At 36.9% G+C, this 21,390-nt stretch overlaps 1 protein-coding gene across 1 annotated transcript in view; it reads left to right on the forward strand.

The window, feature by feature from the left end:
• Positions 1-435: 435 nt before the first annotated feature.
• The window catches only part of TDRD9 (tudor domain containing 9), a 45,843-nt gene continuing 24,888 nt past the window's right edge, over positions 436-21,390 (forward strand). The window contains exons 1-13 of the mRNA XM_058026480.1: positions 436-464; positions 924-1,145; positions 3,112-3,234; positions 5,553-5,633; positions 8,497-8,666; positions 13,382-13,471; positions 14,263-14,321; positions 17,261-17,312; positions 17,466-17,550; positions 18,275-18,332; positions 18,883-18,987; positions 20,674-20,771; positions 21,134-21,265. Of these exons, the coding sequence (XP_057882463.1) occupies positions 438-464; positions 924-1,145; positions 3,112-3,234; positions 5,553-5,633; positions 8,497-8,666; positions 13,382-13,471; positions 14,263-14,321; positions 17,261-17,312; positions 17,466-17,550; positions 18,275-18,332; positions 18,883-18,987; positions 20,674-20,771; positions 21,134-21,265 (1,302 nt within the window). The 5' untranslated portion in view covers positions 436-437. The remainder of the gene's footprint in view (positions 465-923; positions 1,146-3,111; positions 3,235-5,552; positions 5,634-8,496; positions 8,667-13,381; positions 13,472-14,262; positions 14,322-17,260; positions 17,313-17,465; positions 17,551-18,274; positions 18,333-18,882; positions 18,988-20,673; positions 20,772-21,133; positions 21,266-21,390) is intronic.

Below are 21,390 nucleotides of genomic sequence, written 5' to 3' on the forward strand. Positions count from 1 at the left end.
GCATATTATTTTCAGTATTGTAAAAAATTCTTGGGTGTACAGATAGAATTGACAGTTGTAATGCAAACTGCAAAAATCCAGTTTTTTAAATTAGGAGATAAACATAGAGTTGTATACATCCTTTCCACTGATGGCGGTTAAGCGTAGAAGCCATGTTTTTCAGAGTTGCTTCCAGTATAGCAGCAGTTGCATAAATACAGAAAATCTCTTCAGTCTACTAATAAAAAAAATAATTATTCTATTAATACTTAAAGTATGTGGTTCACATTTTGGAGAAGTTAGGTTTCCAAATACTGTCATCATCATCTCCTGCTGGTCTTTTCCTTTCTCTCTTGAAATGTTACTCTTGTTTATTTTTGTGCCTAGGTACTTCATTGTCTCAGTGTGAATCAAGTGGTTCAATTTCTCTACCAATAAGTAAGTGTAAATATTTGGATATGCCTACAGCCAAACACAGGGAAAAGGTAATGTCAGTTTACTTTCTCTCATAGAATAAAGCTGAAAATAATGTTTTGTTGTGGCTTTGGGGTAGTTTTTTTGTTAGTTTGTTTCTATTGTGTTTTGAAAGGTAATTTCCGTTCCTGTTTTAAACACTGTACCAAACTTCTGGGTTTTTTTACAAAACCATTGCATAAAACTTCTTAGAGGAAGAAACGTTGCTGTTACACTTTATAGGTATTCATGTAAAATATGTACATGGCTGTGTGCCCATCTTCTTTTCTGTCATCTTCTAATGCATTGTAGTATTCCAGTTATCTCTGATAGAAAAGATGGCCCAGTGTTCTGAAGAAACTTGCTTTGTGGCTTGGAAGCTGTTGATATTTCAGATCTATTTGAAACCTGTTTTGAATTTTTATATGTTTGAGTTCTTTATATCTTTTAAAACTCATATACTTACAAGTTTTCTTGAAAAATTGTTTCAGATTGTGTCTCTCATACAAAACAATTCAGTTGTGATTGTGGAAGGAGCGACTGGCAGTGGAAAGAGCACCCAGATTCCCCAGTACATTTTGGATTATTGCATGACCCGGTCTATGCCCTGCAACATTGCTGTTACCCAGCCTCGCAAAATCAGCGCCAGCAGCCTTGCCAGGTGGATTAGCAAGGAAAGATCATGGACACTTGGGGGATTTGTAGGATACCAGGTATGAGGAAATCCAAATTGTATTTAAAAATGCATTAAAAAGTACTCTATATTCTTTTTTGGTTACTTTTAAACATATCTAACATACTGAAGAAATGTTAGAGAATCTGCTTTTGAAGTGGAATTGCTGGTTTTTTATCTGTGTCTCCTGCTAAATGATTGTAATTAAATCAACTTGTACATTTGAACAACTGTAAATCGTGGTGGGACTTCAACAGAAAATAGGTGCCTGCATCAGACATGTCTACATTATTAATCACTGAAATTGTTGCAGGAGAACTATGTTATGTCATTTTTCCTCTCAGCTCCTTAAGTAATTTACTATCTGTTTGACTTTACTACATTTGCTTGTCTCTGTCAGCACTTCAGTGCATTTATGACCAGGTTTTTCTGTAAACAATCAGTTGTTCTTTTTTAACATGTGAAAAACTCAAACTAGTTTTTCCTCTTAAATTAGTCTCTTCCTTTTGCTTTGTTCTGCTCACCTTCAAGCCCACTTCTGTCCCTCTGTTTAAACTTGATGCCACATTCCTCTTTTGGCACAGGTCCTGGTGCTGTGATCAGCTCCTCGTCAGCAGCCACACTGAGCTGCAGTGATGGTGGTTTCATTGCTGGGTTGGCCACAGCTGTCTCTGCATGAGCTGCTCAGGGGGTTCACACTGCTGTTGAGTGGGACAGTTGATGGAGAATTCTCTGCTTCTGGAGTGCTTTGCTCAGAGCAGTATTTGCTGAGCTCTTCTTCTCTGCTTCCTTCTGTTTCTTGTTGTTTCTTTCTTGCACTTAGAGTAATATGTGTATGTTTGCTAGCGTGCATTTAAAGGTTTCTGTTTCTTCATAGATCTGCAGCTTCAGATTACTTCCTAATATGCTATTTGTGTTAGGTGTTCTTTGTTACCCCTAATCTAATTTTGTACAATTTTCAGGTCTGAAGGGGTTTCATTTTTAACTGAGTGACAGTGCGGTTCATAACATGAGCTCTTACATGTCAGGCTTTTGCTTCATCTGTTTTCTGGTTTTTTCCCATGTCTGTTTTCTTCTGTGCCACATCATAAACATGACAGCCATAACCAAAACACTTGTGTTATCAACATTATTCTCAGACTAAATCCCCAAAACACAGCACTGTACCAGCTACTAAGAAGAAATGACCTCTATCCCAGCAAAACCCAAGTTATGTATGTTGTTTTTTTTAAAGTAATTTATATGTAAAGCCTTTGTGATTTTTTGATACTTTACATTAATTCATTATTAAATTGGTAAATTGATTCATTAGATTTTTGAGTCTAAAAGACTTAAAATAATACTATGCTTCCAGACTGTCTTCAGGACAGTGTATGTGGATGTGCTGTGCTTGTCTCACCAGCACTTGTGTGAGCTGGGCAGAAGCAGAGGGCAATGGTGGAGTGCACTTGTGTCTGCTCTGGGCTGATCCAAAGCTGCACATGGTGCTCACAGCTCTGCCTGCCTGGGCAGGTTACACCTGAGATAGCTGAAGGTACCACAAGTATGTTAGAAATCAAAAAGCTGTTTCATATTGGGTTCTAGAACCTTTCTCTCAGGAGTGTGTTGCCTGGTCTTGGTGATAACTTAAACCTCTTTCCTTTCCCATCTGGTAAGCAAACTACATTTTGGCAAAATCTTTTTCTTGCTCTTTATATCAATGGAAAGGATGGCGTATGCATGTACCTTTAGAAGTCTTTGAAGAATTCTCAGTCTAAAGTCCCCAGCAAGGAATTTTGTTACTTCATAAAATTTCAGAGTTTTAAAATTTTTGGAAACTTCTCCCAAAGAAAAAACAGTTAATTGATTCTGGTAAGAACACTTTTGTATGGAGACTTGTTCAAGTGGGAGTAAATAATTTTGATGACTTTACACTGTGTTTGATTTTGGAGTTCTTTCATGTGCATGCTTCTGTAACTACAATAAGTATGTTTTCAGCTAGTGTGTATTTTTCTTACTCTTGTTAGTTAAGTTTAGAGAACGTTTCAACAAAGGAGACGAGGTTGCTGTATATGACAACTGGAGTTCTTCTTCAGAAAATCGTTTCTGCCAGGAGCCTAACTCAGTTCACACACATTTTCATTGATGAAGTAAGTTGCTGGGAGTAAGTTTAATTTTCATAATAATAAAACCTCTTTTTTCTCTTACCACGCAAGAAAAGAGAAATGCAGGCATCTGCTTTTAAAAGTATTTTATATAAGTTGTCTAAGGTAACACTTGCTGAAATAGGCTTGTCTGCGTTCCTTTGAGCACCAAGTTTGGAATTGAAGGTGTGGGGAGGGTTTTTGGGAGTCCGTAATTTTTAATGTAGTTGCCTTGAAATGTTTTTTGAAATCAGTCCTGTGGAATTCAAGAACCTGTCCAGCTAGGCCTGTCAGGAGAAGGCAGCTACTTTTTACTCACTGGGATATTAAAATGTCTTTATTCTTCAGGGATGTTCTGAAAAATAGCTCTGTGAAAGTTCTGATTCCTGGTTGTGGGTACAGTTCACTCATGAGGATTCATTATTGTTGCTGTCACTTCACTAAGAAGCTAAAGAAAATACACCTGTAATTTGTGTATTTTTACATGTGTATATGCTTCTTTTATATGGAAAGCAATATTTGACTTTCAGTCATAGTCAGATAGGAAATTTTGCTGTCACAAATCATGAATGTAAATCTCATGTAGGATGTACAACATCTTGGGATGTAGGGATACAGAAGAGAACCTAGTGGTTTGGGGTTTTTGAAGGGTTTGGGGTTTTTGAGGGGTTGATTGGTTGGTTTTGGGTATTTTTTTTGTGTGTATGTGTTTTGTTCTAGCTTGTATTTTTTATAAGTACTGTTCTTAATTTTTATCCTGTGACTGGCAGTGTAGCTGAGAGCTACTTTAATTCTTGGATATTTGAGGATCAGGGAGACAGTAGTTAGTGTACCATTATACTATTACAGTAACAAGGCTGTCATGACTGTACCTGAGATGGTACACTGGAAACCTGGAAAAGATTGAGCCAGTGGTTACATTTTTGAATGAAGTATTAAATTTTCCTTATACAAACAGAAAAAGAACAAAAAACCCCCAGAGCCTAAGGAATTGTATCAATGCCTTCATGGAAAAGATTTGAGTACTCCAGTGTATTAGCAGAGTGTTGGAAACCATAATATTTCTTTTAGTAAGGAAATTCAGGTTAAATTAGATTCAAAAGCTGAAACATAGAAGGTGCACGCATAAAGTGTTATGTTCCTTTAGTTTTAAGATTTATTCATTACATATGAAAATGAATGAATAAAGTTTTCTGGCCCCTTACAGAGGAGAATGGCAGAGAGTTTTCAAACTTTGTTTTCTTGGGTGCTGTAATTTGAACTGATGTTATTGGTTTGTACCCCTTCTTTCAGCAGCATCCCTCTGTCAGGACTGTGTGTGTTGTTTTCTTCCCCAGCCAGGGTTCTGGTCCCTCCTGCTGCTCATATGCCACCTTTTCCTCCACACCTACTACAGAGATTGGGATCTTGAGTCCACAGTCACTGTTTTTAAAAACTGAATGTTCTCCACAATATTTTTAATTGCAGGTCTCACCCCTCTCAGTGTACTGCAGACATTTAGGACCATACTTAAACACACTAGGACCAAAAGTCTTGGTTCTCTCAGCAAGATCTTACTGTCAGCCTGAAAACTACCTTAGCTAAATTAGTTTTTGTTATGGGACAGCATTGAATATGTCTTAGGTTTACATTATATTAGAATATGCTAATTAGCCTCCAGGACATGAATGTTGACTTGTGAAGGCTGAACTCCAGAAAAAGCTGCTGCACTTAAAATATTTAAACTGTAATTCAAGAAAGGGATATGGTCATCATGGATAATGTTGGAAAGAAGTATTTACTGAACTGTAAGGAGCAGGCAGAAGGCTTGGGTGTTAGGATATATAAAGAATTGGGTGTAAATGAATGTTTTAGAAAGCAGCTGTGTATTGGATCATAGCTGGGAGCCATTGGGAATGAGGCACATCTGTCTAATTTGCTTAGTTTTCAGACAAACCAAAACAGTCCCTGGATCACTTGGGATCTTAACAGTATAATTAATTTACCCAGCATCAGTATCACAGACTTCTGTTACTGTCAGCTCTAGTACACCCAGTGGTTAGAGCTCAAGATTGATTTTTTTTTTTTTAGTCATTTTTCTAGATCTTCTTAACTTCAAGGTGACATGATTTTCACAAAGGGTTCTGTAGTCATCTGAAGACTCTTGTTGAGATATTAAAGTATTCTTAGCATGCCTAGCCTCAAAAGGTGTGTGCTTTCTTGTATGAAAATGTATTGTTATTCCAAGTTACAAAAATAAGCATAAAATTGAGTAGGAAAGTAAGAGATCGTCAAAAGGCAGAGGATGAATTAATGGAAATTAAATTGTGGATAATGTCTTCCAGGTGCACGAGCGTACAGAAGAAATTGATTTCTTGCTCTTGGTGACCCGTAAACTGTTGTGTACAAATTCACAGAATGTGAAGGTGGGTTCAAACTGAATTCTCCTTTTTCTTGCCAGAAAATTTTTGCATGTCTTTTGTCTATGAAGGCCTTATTTTAAAGAATTTACCACAAATTGATATGTTATTACTTTTTACCAAAATATTTTTTAGTTTGCCACTCCTCATAAGTAAGCAAGCTAAGGGGCATTCTTTTCCTGGCTGCTGTAATGTGTTCTGAGAGACTTCTTTTTTTTTTTCCCCCTCATGTTAAAATGCATTAGTTTCTAAAGCCTGCTTAAGGCTAAAAATGCACGAAGGATATTTGACTGGAATTGCATATTGGATATTGAGGGCAGTGCTTTTTCTTGGTTAAAATGGTAGCATTAACTCCTGGAAATACAAAAAGCCTTTTTGCTTAAGTGGGACAACTTATCTGAAGAAATAGCAAAAGATCAGAAGTGCTGTACTGTAATTTCTGGGCAGAACTGGTAGTAAAATTTGGCTGAGGTTGTTCTCTGCATGTTGGGCAATTCTGCTTTGTACTAAAGCAGAGTTCACAGACATTTAACATGACATATTTGGTCTTTGGGGTCTCAAACTAATGAACTCTTGAAATGTTAGAAATGAAGAAAAAGTGATGGGAGTTAGGCTAACTCAGTATCTTGCTGTGCATCTGTTTGGGACTACAGATACTTTGTGAGACTGCATGTCTCTTAAGTGCTTTGAGATAATAGTTTAATGTGATTTTTTTCTGTTCAAAATAAAGTCTAGGTTGGCTGGTTTTGTTGCCATTGGAAGGAATGATGTGTTCTTTTGTGCAGTCCATCACATTGATTCAAACTTGGTCTTTAGGTCTTCCAAACATGCTGTCACTGAAAGGGCCCTTTCATTTGGCATAGGACATGGCTGTGCACTTCACATCTTTCACTTTTTATCCATTTTCATGCTGATTTAGATTTTAGAGAAAATTCTTGTCTTTAGATTTAGAGACAGTTATGTGAAACTATTCAGCCATTTTTATCACTTGGCTCTGCCTACAGAGAAGAGCAATAATTTGATCAAACTGAGTTTGTGAGAAGTTTGCCCTTTATTCTGATTATTAGATTGCTTTCAATGGCAGGAATCCCTACAGGCCCTGTCATCTTTTCTGTTAGAAAACATTTTTCTTTAAGAGGTTCCTGACAACTTTTTCATTTTTCTCTATAGTTCCATTTCCGTCTCTTGAAATTGTCACTGAAAAATTTTATCCCCTTTATATCATTCTCTGCAGTTGTTTCTGCAGATGACAGTTTTTTAATATTGTACAAATCTGAGAGAGACCTATATTTGAGAGAGTGGAGGGCTGTCCCTTTGAATTTTTTTTATGTTGAAGAAGGGAGAACTCTTGATCTCACTTGCCGGCCTTGAGCAGAGTGGAATGGGCTATTCAGTTTGAATTTATATACTAAGCCCATTGTCTCCTACTTCATTCCTTTTCATCCCCTTCTGAAAAAACTGTAAAGCGAGGGAGCTTTGATGTGGCCAATTCATTTAGAAAATGTAAGGTTGTCTTCCCATCTCCCTGGATTCATGAAACAAAAGGGTGCAAGGAGCCCTATTTAAGAGAGGAAATAAAACATTTTTAACTCAGGGTGGTATGAAATGCATGTGAGCTGTTTGTTCCCTGGTTTGGAATTTGCAAACCTCAGAAGCAGCAGGTAATTCAACATTGCATCAACTGACACGAGTTAGTTGAGTGATTCTGGTGTACTGAGGACAAGATCTACCTGCTGAAGTAACCAGTGTAAATGATGCTGAATTTTCTGGCAGGTGGCTGCTGCAGATTATTATTTTTAGATCACAGAGCAGAAGTTGGATTGTTCTGAGGTTGATCTTGCTGGGATAGGATTTTGAAAGAAAACCTGAGACTGAGAGTGGCTCTATTGGGTCAAACCAAACAATGCAGTTTCCATAGTTACTAGTAACAGTTCTTGGTATCATCTAGTGGGTCTTTGGACATATCTGTGTTGTACAAGTGGTTTTGGACTGCTTGATCTTGAGCTGTCGACTTTGATTACCATCTGTTCTGATGTGTTCATCTGCCACGTTGGTGATTCGTGCTTGTTGAATTTTTGCTTCAGGAGTTACATCAAACTTTTGGTTCAGTTATGTGACCCTTCAGGCACTCTGTAAAGAATCTGTCACTTCTTTCCACTTTGGAAGGATTCCACACAGATTAGAGTCCAGATTACAAAAGTTGTCTGGAAGGGATAGTTTATTATTCCTTGCCTCTAACTGCAGCCTTAGATGGGATTTTGTTTGGATAGCCTTCAGAGAAGGTTACATTTAGCCTATTGCCCTGGCATAGGTGAGTCACTGTCTGTGGAGCCATGAGGCAGTCCATGCTGTAGTGGGACAAATTTCATATATTTGCAGAATTATGTCATTTCAAATTTCTCCTTTGAGGATCATGTTGGAAAACTTCATGGTTTAGCCTGCCCTTTCCATGTGTTCCTTGTGCCTGAGCACAGTTGTACAATGCAATCTTCATTAGTTTGCCTTCCTGTCATTTGTAAGGGGGGGATGCTTTTGTGTTTTACAGCATTTCTGGTTTGGGTGGTGGTGAGATCTTTATCAAGGATACTGTGTGGTTTTGGTTGAATTTTCACCACGTTGTCTGCCCTAGGCATTCTAGCCTGAGCCATTCTCTCACAGGTGCTTGCCTCTCTCCATGTGCTCATTAGGGCATCTTAAGCATTTAATTTGATTGTCTTTAATATCCTTAGGTTGCATATCTGTAGTAACCAGAATTAGATCATTTAACATGAGAAGGAAATGGAGAGTTCCATGTAACAAGACAATTTGTGTTAAAATTAATGCTTTTATTAATTTTGCATTTAATTTTCTGCTATAAATTTTTTAACAGATAATTCTGATGTCTGCTTCCATCAACTCTAAAGAACTAGCTGATTACTTTGCACTTCCAGTTCATTATGGCTTGAATCCAGTCTGCATATTTAAGGTGGAAGGCAGACCTTTTGCAGTTGAAGAATATTATCTTGATGATTTGAAGGACATTTTTGATATACAGGTATTGTAAATATAATTTAATTTCTTTTGACATAATAAGAAATTGGAGTAATCAATTGAAAACTGTGTAATAAAATGACATATAGCCACTTTTATATTACAATTCTAGGTAAGAATAGATGATGATAAAACAGGAGTCTTCTTAAGAGCAGACTAGTTTATTTCATGAAATAGAAACGTTTCAGTGGGATGAGGCATTTTGTTTGATAGTTGCATTCAAAATGAACAGTGTAAAAGTGTGTGTGGAAAGTAACATAAATAGATTTAGAGATCTGTTTGAATATAGCTGACAAAATCAGGGAATATTTCCTGGGTTGGTTCATATTGTTGTTATGTATCAAAAGCACAAAGTGCAATGAAATGAGGAGAAAGCAATCATTTTTGATTAGAACTTTGATATTATCAAGTTGGCTTCTCTATCAGCTGAGACTTTCCTATTTTTCTGTCCCGTTGCTTTTCTTTTTTTTTTTTTTAATAGTGCCAGAGATGTTATGCAGTAATTTTGAGCCTTTTTCTGTTGTAACCATGTAAGCCACCGTGGCAATTGTGTAATTTTGAGTAATGAAAACATGTTAAAACAACTGATACCTCTCAGATCCCTGGAGGGCTGTGCTGGAGAACTCCTTCTCTGATGCCTAAGGAGAGTAGGTGCTGGCTGAAGATTTGTTTGCTTTATCAATCTAGTTTATAAACTGCACAGAATGTAATTTTTATGTTTTGTTTTTAGAGTTTCTGACATTATAGCAGGTATCTCTGTAGACATCAGATAATGAAGGAATGAATGTAAATGTGTGATTTGTTTTCTGTGGTTTTATAATAGGAGTTTGTTTTACATTTGAAAAACAGCTGGGCAGGAATTCACTTGAGTGAGCTCTTTCAATATTATGGTTCAAGGCAAAATAAACAGGTTAAAGCAGAGTACAACAAATGCACTCAGGCTGTATTATGATACCCAGTCTAAAAATAACTGGGATGTGGGTGTAATTATTGGTCAGTTTTGATAATGCAAGACACTATTAGAATGTTATTACAGTGAAGGAGATGGGGCATGCACTTAAAAAGCACCAGAGGGGGGAACACACTGTTATTATTTAGCTTTCATCCATCAGTTCTACAGAAAATAAAATAGTGAAATAAAATAGGAAGCCCAGAAGAAAATTAATTGCTTATGCTGTACATATAAGCAGTATGTGTACATATTGGCATTGGTTATGCTTCAACAGAGGCAAGGTAAAATCAAAGGCTTCAACCATAGAAGATCTAGTGCAAACAAAGGAACTAACTCAGCTGCTTGTAGCAGTTGGCCCATCAGCATTTATACATTAGTATCACAGTCAGATAATAGGGAGGAGATTATGTAATACATGGGCTTTGTAGAAGGTTTTTGATGATGACAACAAAAAGATAACCAGGAAATTGAGTAAGAAGTCTCCTTCAGTCAAATTTGATTTGTCATATCTGCACTTGGAGCTGAATGTCAGCTTGCACACCTTTCACCTCAGAGGTTATGAACAAAGGAACTGCCTTCAGTGCTTAGCCCTTTTTATACTTTTTTATTTTTTCTGTGTTTTTTATTTAAAGTTTTTTATCTGATTCTGTATCTTGTGTTGTCCTATCTATAGCCATTTTGTTTTTCAGCAAGATGAGGAGAGTATGTTTGTCCAAGATGTTTCTTGTGACTTAGGGCAACAATAGAAGCACATAAGTGCTCTTGATTTTCTTTTTTTTTAATATCTATATTAAAAAAGGGTGAAATTTAATTCTAAAGCACTGATTCTTGGTCTGGATCTAGTTCCTTATGGTGCTGTGTGTGAAGATTTTCTCTGAATACTAGTTACAATTAAAAAATTAAAATGTGGAAGGTCTAAGATGGTTTGTGTTACATCCTAATAAAATGGAAAGTAAAATGTGAGTATTAAGACAGTTAATGAGTTAATGCTGCCATATGGAGGCTGAGGCACATCTTTCATCATGCTAAAATCTAAATCAATTAGATAACTGCCTGAGGTACAGGCTTCAGGCTTTAATTCTTGATGGTTTATTTTCACCTATAAAAGCCTGTAAAATTTACATAAAGGAACACAGCAGTTAAGAGTAAATGCAGTCATTGCTCTTTAGATAAACAGAATTTTTCTAAGTTTACTTTTGATTTTAAAATTAGTAACTGTAAAACTACATTGCATAAATCTTCAATCATTTCCTAAAGCATCTCAGTCAAAATCAGTTTAGTTGTTTGCAATTGTCTCTTGGCTGTGAGATGTGAATCTTCATCCCTTCTCAAAAAATCTTAGAATAATTGGATGTTACTGTAGAGATGTAGAATTCTTCCATGAATCCTGCAGACCTCTTGGCTTTAATACATCGCTCATTTCTGCACGTGATAGTGTTTTAAAACTGTGCTTGAAAATAAATTTTTAGGAGTAGTTTTGACTTGAATAATTTGTCTGTTCATTGATGCTGTTGTGATTTGGAAGATGACCAAAAATGCCAGTCATTATTTTTTTTTCTGTATGCGTGTTTTCGGTCAACCCTCTGCTGTGGCTAGACAGACATCTAGCTGAATCAAAGACAAAGCTTTCTACTTGAATTACTTCATTTGTAGGAAAGAATTAAAAAAAGGGAGAAACATTTTTCAGTGTAGCACTGGCTTGTCCTTGCCCAGATACTGGGTCACTTATAGGTGTGCTGCTCAATTTGTGAGCATGGGCTTACAAAAAATTAGTTTATTTTTCTTGTGGCATAATGAGCTTGGTGAACATTGTTCTGGATTTTTAACGGAATAATGACTTTGTTCATACCAGTGACCTCTAAGGTCCAAGAAATCATTGAAACACAGGTTTCATGAAAAATGCATGAAGACTCTATCTATAGGCAATTTTCAAGCTGGATGTATAAATATTTGCCTTTTGTTCTGGATAGTGGTAGGGATATGAAATGCAAATTTAAGAAAGGAAGGAAAATGCAAAAATGCAGCCCATTTTTGGCTTGCAAAAGTAAAAACTCCTTCATGTCCATGGAATAGAGTCAGAGTCCTGGTGGAAGGTAGTGAGCTGCTGTCAAAAGCTGTTCTGATTGTGTTGTATTATTTCAGTCAGGTTTGACTGGGGTTTGGATTTGCTGTTTGTCACATTATTACCTTTTACTGGGAGTGATGTGGAAGCCTTGTCCTGTTAGAGAATGCTAAAGGTACAGTCAGTAGCAAAATTGAAAAGACAAATTTGACAGTTAGTTAAGCAGGAATAATATAAACAAAAAAATCTTATGTTGGAGCAGCCCAGAAGAGATAACTTGCTTAGATTTTTCACATATATTATGGCAAAAATCACTGAAGAAAACAGTCAAGTATTTTTAAGGTTTCTCCTGGTTTAGTCAAGCTGAGGACTGAGGTTGCAGTAGCAAATGCTGATGTACATCAATGTTTCCAGATTGGTGCTAGGAGCTGTGCTTTTGTGATTGGCATGAGCTCCTTTACAATGGGAAAGTGGTAGAAAAATTACTGATTTCATTTTAATAGTTTAGATAGTTAAGTGATCTGTGATTTTAGCTCACTGAAACACTTGGTTCAGTAAAGAGTTTGCACTAGAGTGAGGGTAAACTCTGAGAATGAAAGGTGAGCAGTTATCAAAAGCCATTTTCCCTACAAGAGGAAAACATGTAATGCTATATAGACCTTTTTCATAGCAGGTCTAGTGTTGCATGGCTTTGCAAGGGTTCCTCAGGGTGAGAGAGATAGACGAGAATCTTGCTTCATGATCAGAAGTCTGGATTTATTAATTTATGATATATAATACATTATGACGATACTAATAGGAGTAGAGAGAAAAATTCAGAAGCTGCTAAGCTAAGAATAGGATAGGAATAGAATCCCAAAGTTCTGTGTCCAGGCAGAAAGCAAGAAAGCTCTCCTGTGAGTGGTCAGTAAATCCAAACACTCACAGAAGACCAATCACAGATGCACCTGCTGCATTCCACAGCTGCAGATAATTATTGTTTACATTCTCTTTCTGGGGCCTCAGCTTCCCAGAAGAGGAAAAATCCCAAAAAAGGATTTTTATGAAAAGATGTCGGTGACAGTGTAGTTCATTAAGCATAAAACTGAAAAGTGATTTAGTTACTGTCTTTGCTCTGAAGACTTGATGGTGTGTGTTCTTAAATACTAAAGCCTTGAGTTTGTACAGAATGCTGGAAAACAACTTAGACAGAATCACCATGGCTTTGTTGAGTACAACAGAACAGTAATTCTTTGACAGGGTGTGACCAAAACCACAAAACCCACTAAACGAAAAAACAATTTAAAGGAGAAAGAGTTACGTGGTTTATGTGCAGGCAGGTAGAGAGATCTGTGTGATAGCAGCTGTGAGCAGCACTCTGCCTTCCCTAATTCCTCCCTGTCACCCTGCTCCCAAGAGTTCTGATCAGTTTCCATGTGCCTGACACTTCAGGATAAGGAGCATGTTCTGCAAATGAATGGAAGGTGGGCTAGTGTTTTAAGTAGGTAAATATCAGAAGTATTTCTTGACTGTTAAAATTGTAGGATGCTTGAAGAAAAAGTCTGTTTAGAAGGTAATGAGTACATCAGGTGAAGTTACTTCTTCTGTACTGGATCAGTTTGAATTGCAAGCACTTGAGAAATTGAAATACATGTGTGAACTACAGCCTTGTAGCCAGTTACACTGTGTTAACCTCATTACCTCCTTCTCCAAACAGTTTCATCTTCAGAGCCTTGGGCAGCCAGTGATCGAACAGAAAATGTATCAAGTGGCAGTGGCTCTGATTCAGTCATTTGATGAGCTGGAAAAGAGGAGCCATGGGTAAGATGCAGTTCAAGATCTGGAATCAGTGGCTCTTGGGGAAATGAGAAGCTAATTAAGCAGCAGCAGGGTCCGTAGTTATTAGTAGAAACTTAATTTTTACTTGCCCAGTATTTTACATATTTGTCTGATTTGTACCCACTGTTCCTAAAGTGCACTTCATGCCCTGAAGCATGAATGACTATTCAGGGCAGCCATGTCATATGGAAAATATATTCTTTACTGTAGACCAGAGCTGAGGAGTACTTAAATCAAGACTTATATAAATATAAATGACACTGTTTTATAGTGTAACATAAAATATACATAATTTCATGGGGAAAAAAGGATAAAAGCTAGGCATTAATTTTCACTGGCTGTTTAATGCCTTAATGTCATGTGAAATAAGTAAATAATGGATTTTTCTGCTTTGTGTTTTGTAAATTGATGTTGAGTATCTGAAGATGTAATATTACATCTGAAAATGTAATAAACTTACTTCTACCACTTTGTCTATCACTGTGTGTTAAGTAACCTAATTCTGATTATTTTCATTGCAGAATGAGAAAGTTTGTCTTGTCATAGTTTCGAAGAAAACCACTAAATGTATTGCTCTGGTTCTACTGTTTATATCTTGCATTTCTCAGAAAGCGTAGTTGCAAATAATGGTTGAAATTTCATTTCTTCAGGAAGTTTAAATAATGCATGTTACAAAAAGTGTGCACTTCTGCTTGTTCTTCCAGAATAAAATAACTTGGGGTAATGAGGTAGATTGAGACTGTAAAACTGATGAAGCTGTGTTTTCTTGTTAGGGAGAAAAAGAATTTCAGTGGCACATTGGAACGTGGCAGCGTGCTCGTGTTTTTACCAGGTGAGTCTGTGTCTTAATAACTTTATTTTTTGTTATTTTTCATCTAATGAGCTTCCTGCTGGCACTTCTTCCAGGCATTTATTAAACACATACTTAAATGAGGTCTCTTTGGGCATTTTTTCTTGGAAACTGGTTTAATTGTGGCAATAATTGGAAAAGCTGTGAGTCAAAAATGAAGATGTTATGTATTTTAAAAATAATAAAATTAATTCTGTAGTTAAACTACAGAAATGCAGTTGCTAAATTTTTAGTGCAGTTATTAATTATTGGATGAAGCTCCTAGGACTCTTTTAGAGGTGTTTTCTTATCTTCATATAGTGTGGTCTTCATTTAAATTGTTGTAAAGGCTCAAATTCCTGTTTTTCTTTCCATGTTCATGGTTGGTGTGCTTGTCATGCTCAAAAGTACACATGAAGATGTAGAGGTTATTGATCATAAAACTGGCTATACATGTAGTCTTCTGTAGAGAGCAAAACCTCAGTTGTCTTGCACAGAAATTATTGTAGGCTTTGGTTTTGACTGCCATTCCTTATTTAAACTCACTTTAATCAGTGCTGGATTTTAGAGGCAGTGTAACTGACCTGCAGAGTAGATTTTCTGAACATCATAAATCTGTTACCTGGTGGTTTCAACTATTCTTTTACTTCATGAGCTGAGCTAACATTCAGCATGTTAGTTGAAGACTTGGAAAAGATTTGGTTGTGTTCAAGTGGAAAGTCACATTGAAGTCCAGGACAGCTGTTCCTTGGACACAGTGGAGTCTGTCCCCACCAGGACTTTCTAATTCTGTAAAATGTTCATGAATGTCATCTCCCTGCTGTGTTGAGCTTAGGAATAGGCATGCCAGGGCAGGGGCTGGAGGCCCAGCTCACCAGCTGAAAGATACACTGCACTTGCAGAGCAGCTTTCCTTGGAGTGTTCCCCACTAGCTAAAAGGCATTAGAGCTGCCTTTCTAGGAATTACCTTCACTATAAAATTAATGTGTAGAAGGAACTACTTCATTGTGTCAGTGTGACACCCATTCCAGTTTGTGATTAATAAAGTAGGGAGACCATGTCTGTTGCCTCTGGCCTCTTGATATTGGTGTTTTTCTGGTGTGTTCTCAGGCTTTCTCAGCCTCTCTGAGGCTTCATTTCAGTCTGGAATTACTCCTTAGCATTTTTAAATCCAAAATCTTTATCTTTCACCTTGAGTTGGTTGGTTTTGTTTGGCTGGTTTTTGGCTTGGGGTGTTGTGGGGGTTTTTTTGTTTTTTTTTGTTTTTTTTTTTTTTTTGGGGGTTTTTTTGTGCTTTGTTTTGGGCTTTTTGTTTTTTATTTTGTTTAAATACATTCGGTAGATTTGTGAAAGCCCATGCGGTAATAAGCTGGTACACTCAGGTTTGTGTTTTATTTGCTCAGTCTTTGACCTTGTTTTTAAACTGGATACTCAAGTCTGATCCAGAACACAGGATTAGCAAACACCCCTTGAAATTTTCCTCACAAATATTTATACAGAACTGGGGAAAAGGGAATGTGAGCCCTCACTTTATAGCACAGCAGCTGAGACAGAGCTCTGGGTTATTTTTACACATTTAACATCCACATTTAGGATGTTGATTTGAGATGCTTCATTTTTTTTTTTGAGTGCTAATGATTGCATAGCATCTTGAACCTTAAAAATAACACTCCCACTGACCTGTGAAGTTGAGTGTGCAGCAGCAGCCAGAAAGAGCAATGCAGTGCTGAGGATGCTGTTGAGTGATTTTTGCCCACTGACTTTGTGGAACTCATTGATGGGGCAGAATCTGATTCCAAAAGGAGCTGCAGCTGTCTCAAGTAGGATGCCATGTTTTCCCTTGTAATTGCCTGTCTTGTTCACTGCTTAATTTTTTTGGTAATGCTACCAAGTCTGATTCTGTTTCGGTAAGTATTCTTCAGTACTCACCTCTCCTTTGGCTCCACAACTTACCTCTCTTTAAGTAACAGGTGATGCCATGTTAAAATGTAGAGTAATCTTCTTAACATACATGCATGAATATGTTCCAAATGATCTAATTTTATCTGTTCTGCTGGTGTTGATCTCATTTTTTCTGTTCCATATTTTCTTCTGCACTTCTCCATGCCCTGCTCTCCTTACTATCCTTGTATGTTTGCCAGATAGATTGTGTTACTGGCTCTCATTTCATTCTGAGACCTTTGTCACTTCTGAAACTGGTCAGCAGATACTGCCTGCTGTGTCTAGTCAGTAATTACTAGACTGATTAATAATTACTGTTAACAGTGATGGTGCAGAGTCTTCTCTGCCAAACATGAATCAAACTTTTTTTAGTTGTTTTTATTTGTAAAAACAACCTCAATGGAAATCCACTGTGGGACAGGTTTTTGAAAATGGGACATTTGGAATTGAAGTCTCAATAAGAAATAAACTAAGCTTCTCAGAAAGGTTTATATCTGTGGAGGTATTCAGGAAAATAGAAAAAATCCCTTAGTCGTAAGATTGCCCCTGGCTGATGTGAAATTAATGCCCCAAAAGATGGGCACTGTAGTGGCCAAAGGTGAGATAGCTAAGACAGAAATAGCTTTTTTTTATTTTTTTTTTTTACCTTGGCTCTACTCTTTGAAAGAGCTTGTTTTGACTGAAATACACAATTTTAGCCTAAACTAGACAGATATTCAGCATGTGTTGTCAGTTGTAAGAAGCTGAAACAAGGACTAATAATGGAATGTTGTCAAATGACCTTTGTATCTTTATTACGTGTTAAATTAATGCCAGATGGTTCTTCAAAAATTGACTCACTGGTTTTCAGAGATTTATCATTATATTTGCTGTTTAATTCTTCTAACATTTTATTATATGGTAAAAAAGAGGTAATAATGACAGGCAGTTAATAGTTGATGTTTTTGAATTGTTCCTCATGACTAAATGAAAAATTAAACTCCTGATTACTTTTTCCCTAGGTTTAGGTGAAATAAGATACATGCACTCATGCCTCTCAGATAAATATCAAAGGTAAGTTAGACCACATTTGTTTCAATTCAGTTAAACCTGAATATGAGTTTTTCAGCTGTATGAGTTTCAAGTGCATAACAGGGTTTAGCACAGAAGTGTAATCAACTTTAATATTCTTGCATCAGTAAATATTTCACAAATATATTTTTTTAGGTGGCAAGTGTACCCACTTCATGCATGTGCAACACTGGAGGAACAAAGTAAAGTATTTTCAGCTACGGTTCCTGGCTACAGAAAAGTAAATATTTTTAAATCATGACTTTTTTAAAGCATGTGAAACCTTCTGCTAGAGTAGTAATAGCAAGCAATAATGTATTTAATATTAGCTGTTCTAACTCAAAGCATTTTATGAGGACAAAGCGCTTCAGTTTTTCAGTGTGTAAACTGATGGCCTTTCTTACTGAGCTGGTTTTTTAACTGGTGTGCAGACCTCGAGAGAGGTGCAATAACTTGAGGAAGTTACCCTTAAACTATTGCCTGCTGCTGTTTTTATCCTTCAGAATGGTTTGTGCATGTTGATTCCTGCACCTGCACAACAGGAGGGGCTGCTGGTGGCACTGAACAGCAAAGCAGCGCCCCATATGGGAGAGTGTCCCGCCTTGTGCCCCACATTGTCACTGCTGCCTTGGTTTTCTCCAGCTGCTGTTACTGAGAGTGTGTTGCTGCCAATAGTGTGATGATTCCTTATAGCAAAGGCACAAGGAAATATTGTCATTCTTCCTCTATACTGTCCTAATGCCATACTGCATTGTTATGCTTTTTTGAGCTCAGAACAAGAAAATACAAGGGGTTTTGTGTTGTCCTTCCATGGTATTGCTGTTTTTTACTATACAGAACAGAAATGCTGTGTTGCCATTACATTTATGTTTCTTCATAGCAACTTAGATTTTTCATGTAGAAACATTAATGCAAGTAATTTTTTGTTTATGCATTCCTTGCTCATTTTTTGTTTCAAAACTCAGGTTATTCTAGCTACCAATGTAGCTGAGAGCTCTGTAACAGTTCCTGATGTTAAATATGGTAAGTTGTCTAAATCCTCTAATTCTCTATACACTGTGTGTGTAATATTTTCTATACTTGTGCTAAGTTTGGTCTCCAGGATATATCACTGTTCAAAGCACTGCTGTTGGCATGTTGAATTATTTCTTTCACAACAGAGAAATCTGAATACATGAACAAATAGAGCTACTGCGTGGGAGGTTGGTTTAAGTCTTCACTAAGGGGTAATTAAGTGCAGCAACAAGCAGAGCCAGACCTCATGTCACAAGTTAATGTTTTTAATCACATTCTGACTAGGTTTTGAAATAATTGCATCAGTTTAAGCCATTTTTCATACAGGGTTTCTAAATGCAGAAATGATTGCCTTTTAATGATTGTCATCTACAGTGATTTATTATTTTCCTAGTAAGATCTGTTAGCAATTTGTTTAGTATTCAGAATATCTTGGGTCTGATTGTTTATAAATGTGTTGTTCTTTTTATTGCTATTCAAGTTATTCAGACTTTTCTGATAATACAGATTATTCTTGTGTATTTCTACTGCCCTGAGGAAATTTTTTTCTTATTTGCAGTGATAGATTTCTGCTTGACTAAAATTCTGTTTTGTGATAAGGAAACTAATTACCAAAATTTGAGGCTTTGCTGGGCATCCAAGACAAACTGTAATCAAAGAAAAGGTAAGATGACAATAGGTAATGCAAAGGAATTTTAGAAGCTGACCTTCATGAACAATTCTTTGTTGGCTTTTTCTTGTATTAATAGTAAAAAGAACAGATTATTTTGGCCATTAATACTTGGTAAGTCTTTACCATGTCAGGATATAAAAATGGGATTAAACAACTCTGTGTGAATGATTATTTTTTTCCTCAAGTATATTTGCAGAGGAATGTTTTGTATCTTACTGAAAAGTATTAAAATTCACAGACCATGGATTCTTTGGGATTTAATAGCAATTTTTTAATCACCATTTTTGTAAAGGGGGGATATGTACTGCTAGGTATTTATGAACTGCTTGTGAGGTGCAGCAGTAAAAAGAACTTTCATGCGTGTATGTCACTATTAATGACTTGAAAAATCCACAGCAGTGTTTCTAGTTTACACCAATGTTTATAGCACAAGGATAAATAAGATTCCATATTGTCTCTTCTAGTAAGATAGTCGTCTTAAATATCAAAATATTTTTAAGTTTCAGTCAGAAATAATACTAAATAAATTAATAGCAGTGATATCTTCGGATCTAAAAATACTGTAATTTTTAAGTTTTATGAGGTCTTTACAATTACAGCTGGGTGCCAGATGCCCACCAAAGCTGCTCTATCCCCTGTCCTCAATTGGACAGGAAGAAAAATGATTACAGGAGGCTCAGGGTTTGAGATGGAGACTTAGCAATTAGCATCACAGGCAAAACAGACTCAGCTTGGGGAAATTAGTTTCATTTTATTTCCAAACAAATCAGTCTTGGCTAATGAGATATAAAGCCAAATCTTAAACAGCTTCCCTCCACTTCTTCCCAGGCTTGGACTCACTCCCAGTTTCTCTGCCTTCTCTGCCCTAGTGGTACCCAGTGATGGAAATTGCGGATTGTGGTTGGTTCACCTCACATTCTCTCTGCTGCTGCTTCTTCCTTACACCCTTGCAATGTCAGATATATGGAAGTTTCCAGCAGCTTCTTACAGAAGCCACCACATTAGCCACACCCTTCCAAGGCCTCACTGTGAACCTGTGAACCCCAATATACAGATTTATTTCCATTTGGTTCCAGGTCAGCCAAGGTCACAACAACCAGGAGAAGTAGTATTCTGTGTAGAAGACTTGGGCTTGTGCATGTGACTTAAAAACGTGGCCTGAAAAATGAGTCCCACTCTGTGGGACACTAGTGGAGTGTCCCACAGAGAGGAGTACCCTTTAGTTGGTTGAAGTGAATGGTGTTTGGATTTGTGAAGATAGAGTTCTGACTCACTGTGTTTTTCTGTAAATAGTAGATCATAAAGACATTTTGCTGTTTATCATTGGAGCTTAAAAGTTGTTTATATTGAAGATGATTTTCTAGCTATAGAATCAAATAGGAAATGCCTGTTCAACTGAGAAAAATGGCTGTTGATTTGAGGGCAGTTATGTGAAAGAGGTATTTGAGTGAAATAGTTATGTAATTCTTTTGTTAGTTACTGCTCCTATGAAAGCAAAATTTTTTTGTCCTACCCTTCTGTATCCTCTGGGCCTGTCTGCTGCAAGAGAGCAGAGACTGCTCAGCCTGCAGCATCAGCTGTCATGTGCTGCTCAGCTGCCCAGAGGCTTTGTAGATAGATGGCTTTGGAAAAAACTTGTGCAATTTACAAATTGGTGATTTGTTTTTTCATGTGAAGGTCGTGCTGGACGTGTTTCCAAAGGCTACTGTTACAGGCTCATATGCAAGGACTTCTGGGCAGACTGTATTCCAGAGAAGTCAGAACCTGAGATGCTGGTAAGGCTTTTGGGTTGAGGATTAGGTTTTCTTTAATTCCTGTAGTCATAGCAGAGAAACTTTGCTTTACTTTCTCTGAAGATGATTGGAATAGTTGTTAATAACTAATAGCAATGACTAGAATTCAGCTTGATAACTGTTTCACCAAGGTCATTCCACATAGTTTCCTTATAGAAGGAGATAAATTATAGCAGTAAAATTGATGTGGATTAGAAATAAGTAATACACTCAAAAGAAAACAAACCCTTGTTGTACACAATTAACTGCAGATTTTGCTAAATTGTAAACTTACTTCTTCATATAAAACACTTTGTCACACTTCCCATGAGGGGAGAGTAACAATAATCTTGTCTTCCCTTCAGCATTGTCCATTAGGATCTACAGTCTTAAAATTAAAGAAGCTTGATATGGGGGAACCAAAAGCCTTGCTGGCCACAGCTCTCTCTCCACCCAGTGTGGGTGACATTGAACGTACAATACTTCAGCTGAAAGAGGTAGGCTTCCTTTTAAAGTTGTTAAAATCAGGGTAATAGGAATGTACTGCAGAAGTGGTTTCCTTTGTATTTAAGGTATAGCAGTCTTAACTGGAGCCGAATTCTAAAGATATGAATTGTGTCTA

Source organism: Melospiza georgiana, chromosome 6 (genome assembly GCF_028018845.1).
Source record: "Melospiza georgiana isolate bMelGeo1 chromosome 6, bMelGeo1.pri, whole genome shotgun sequence".
NCBI lineage: Eukaryota > Metazoa > Chordata > Aves > Passeriformes > Passerellidae > Melospiza > Melospiza georgiana.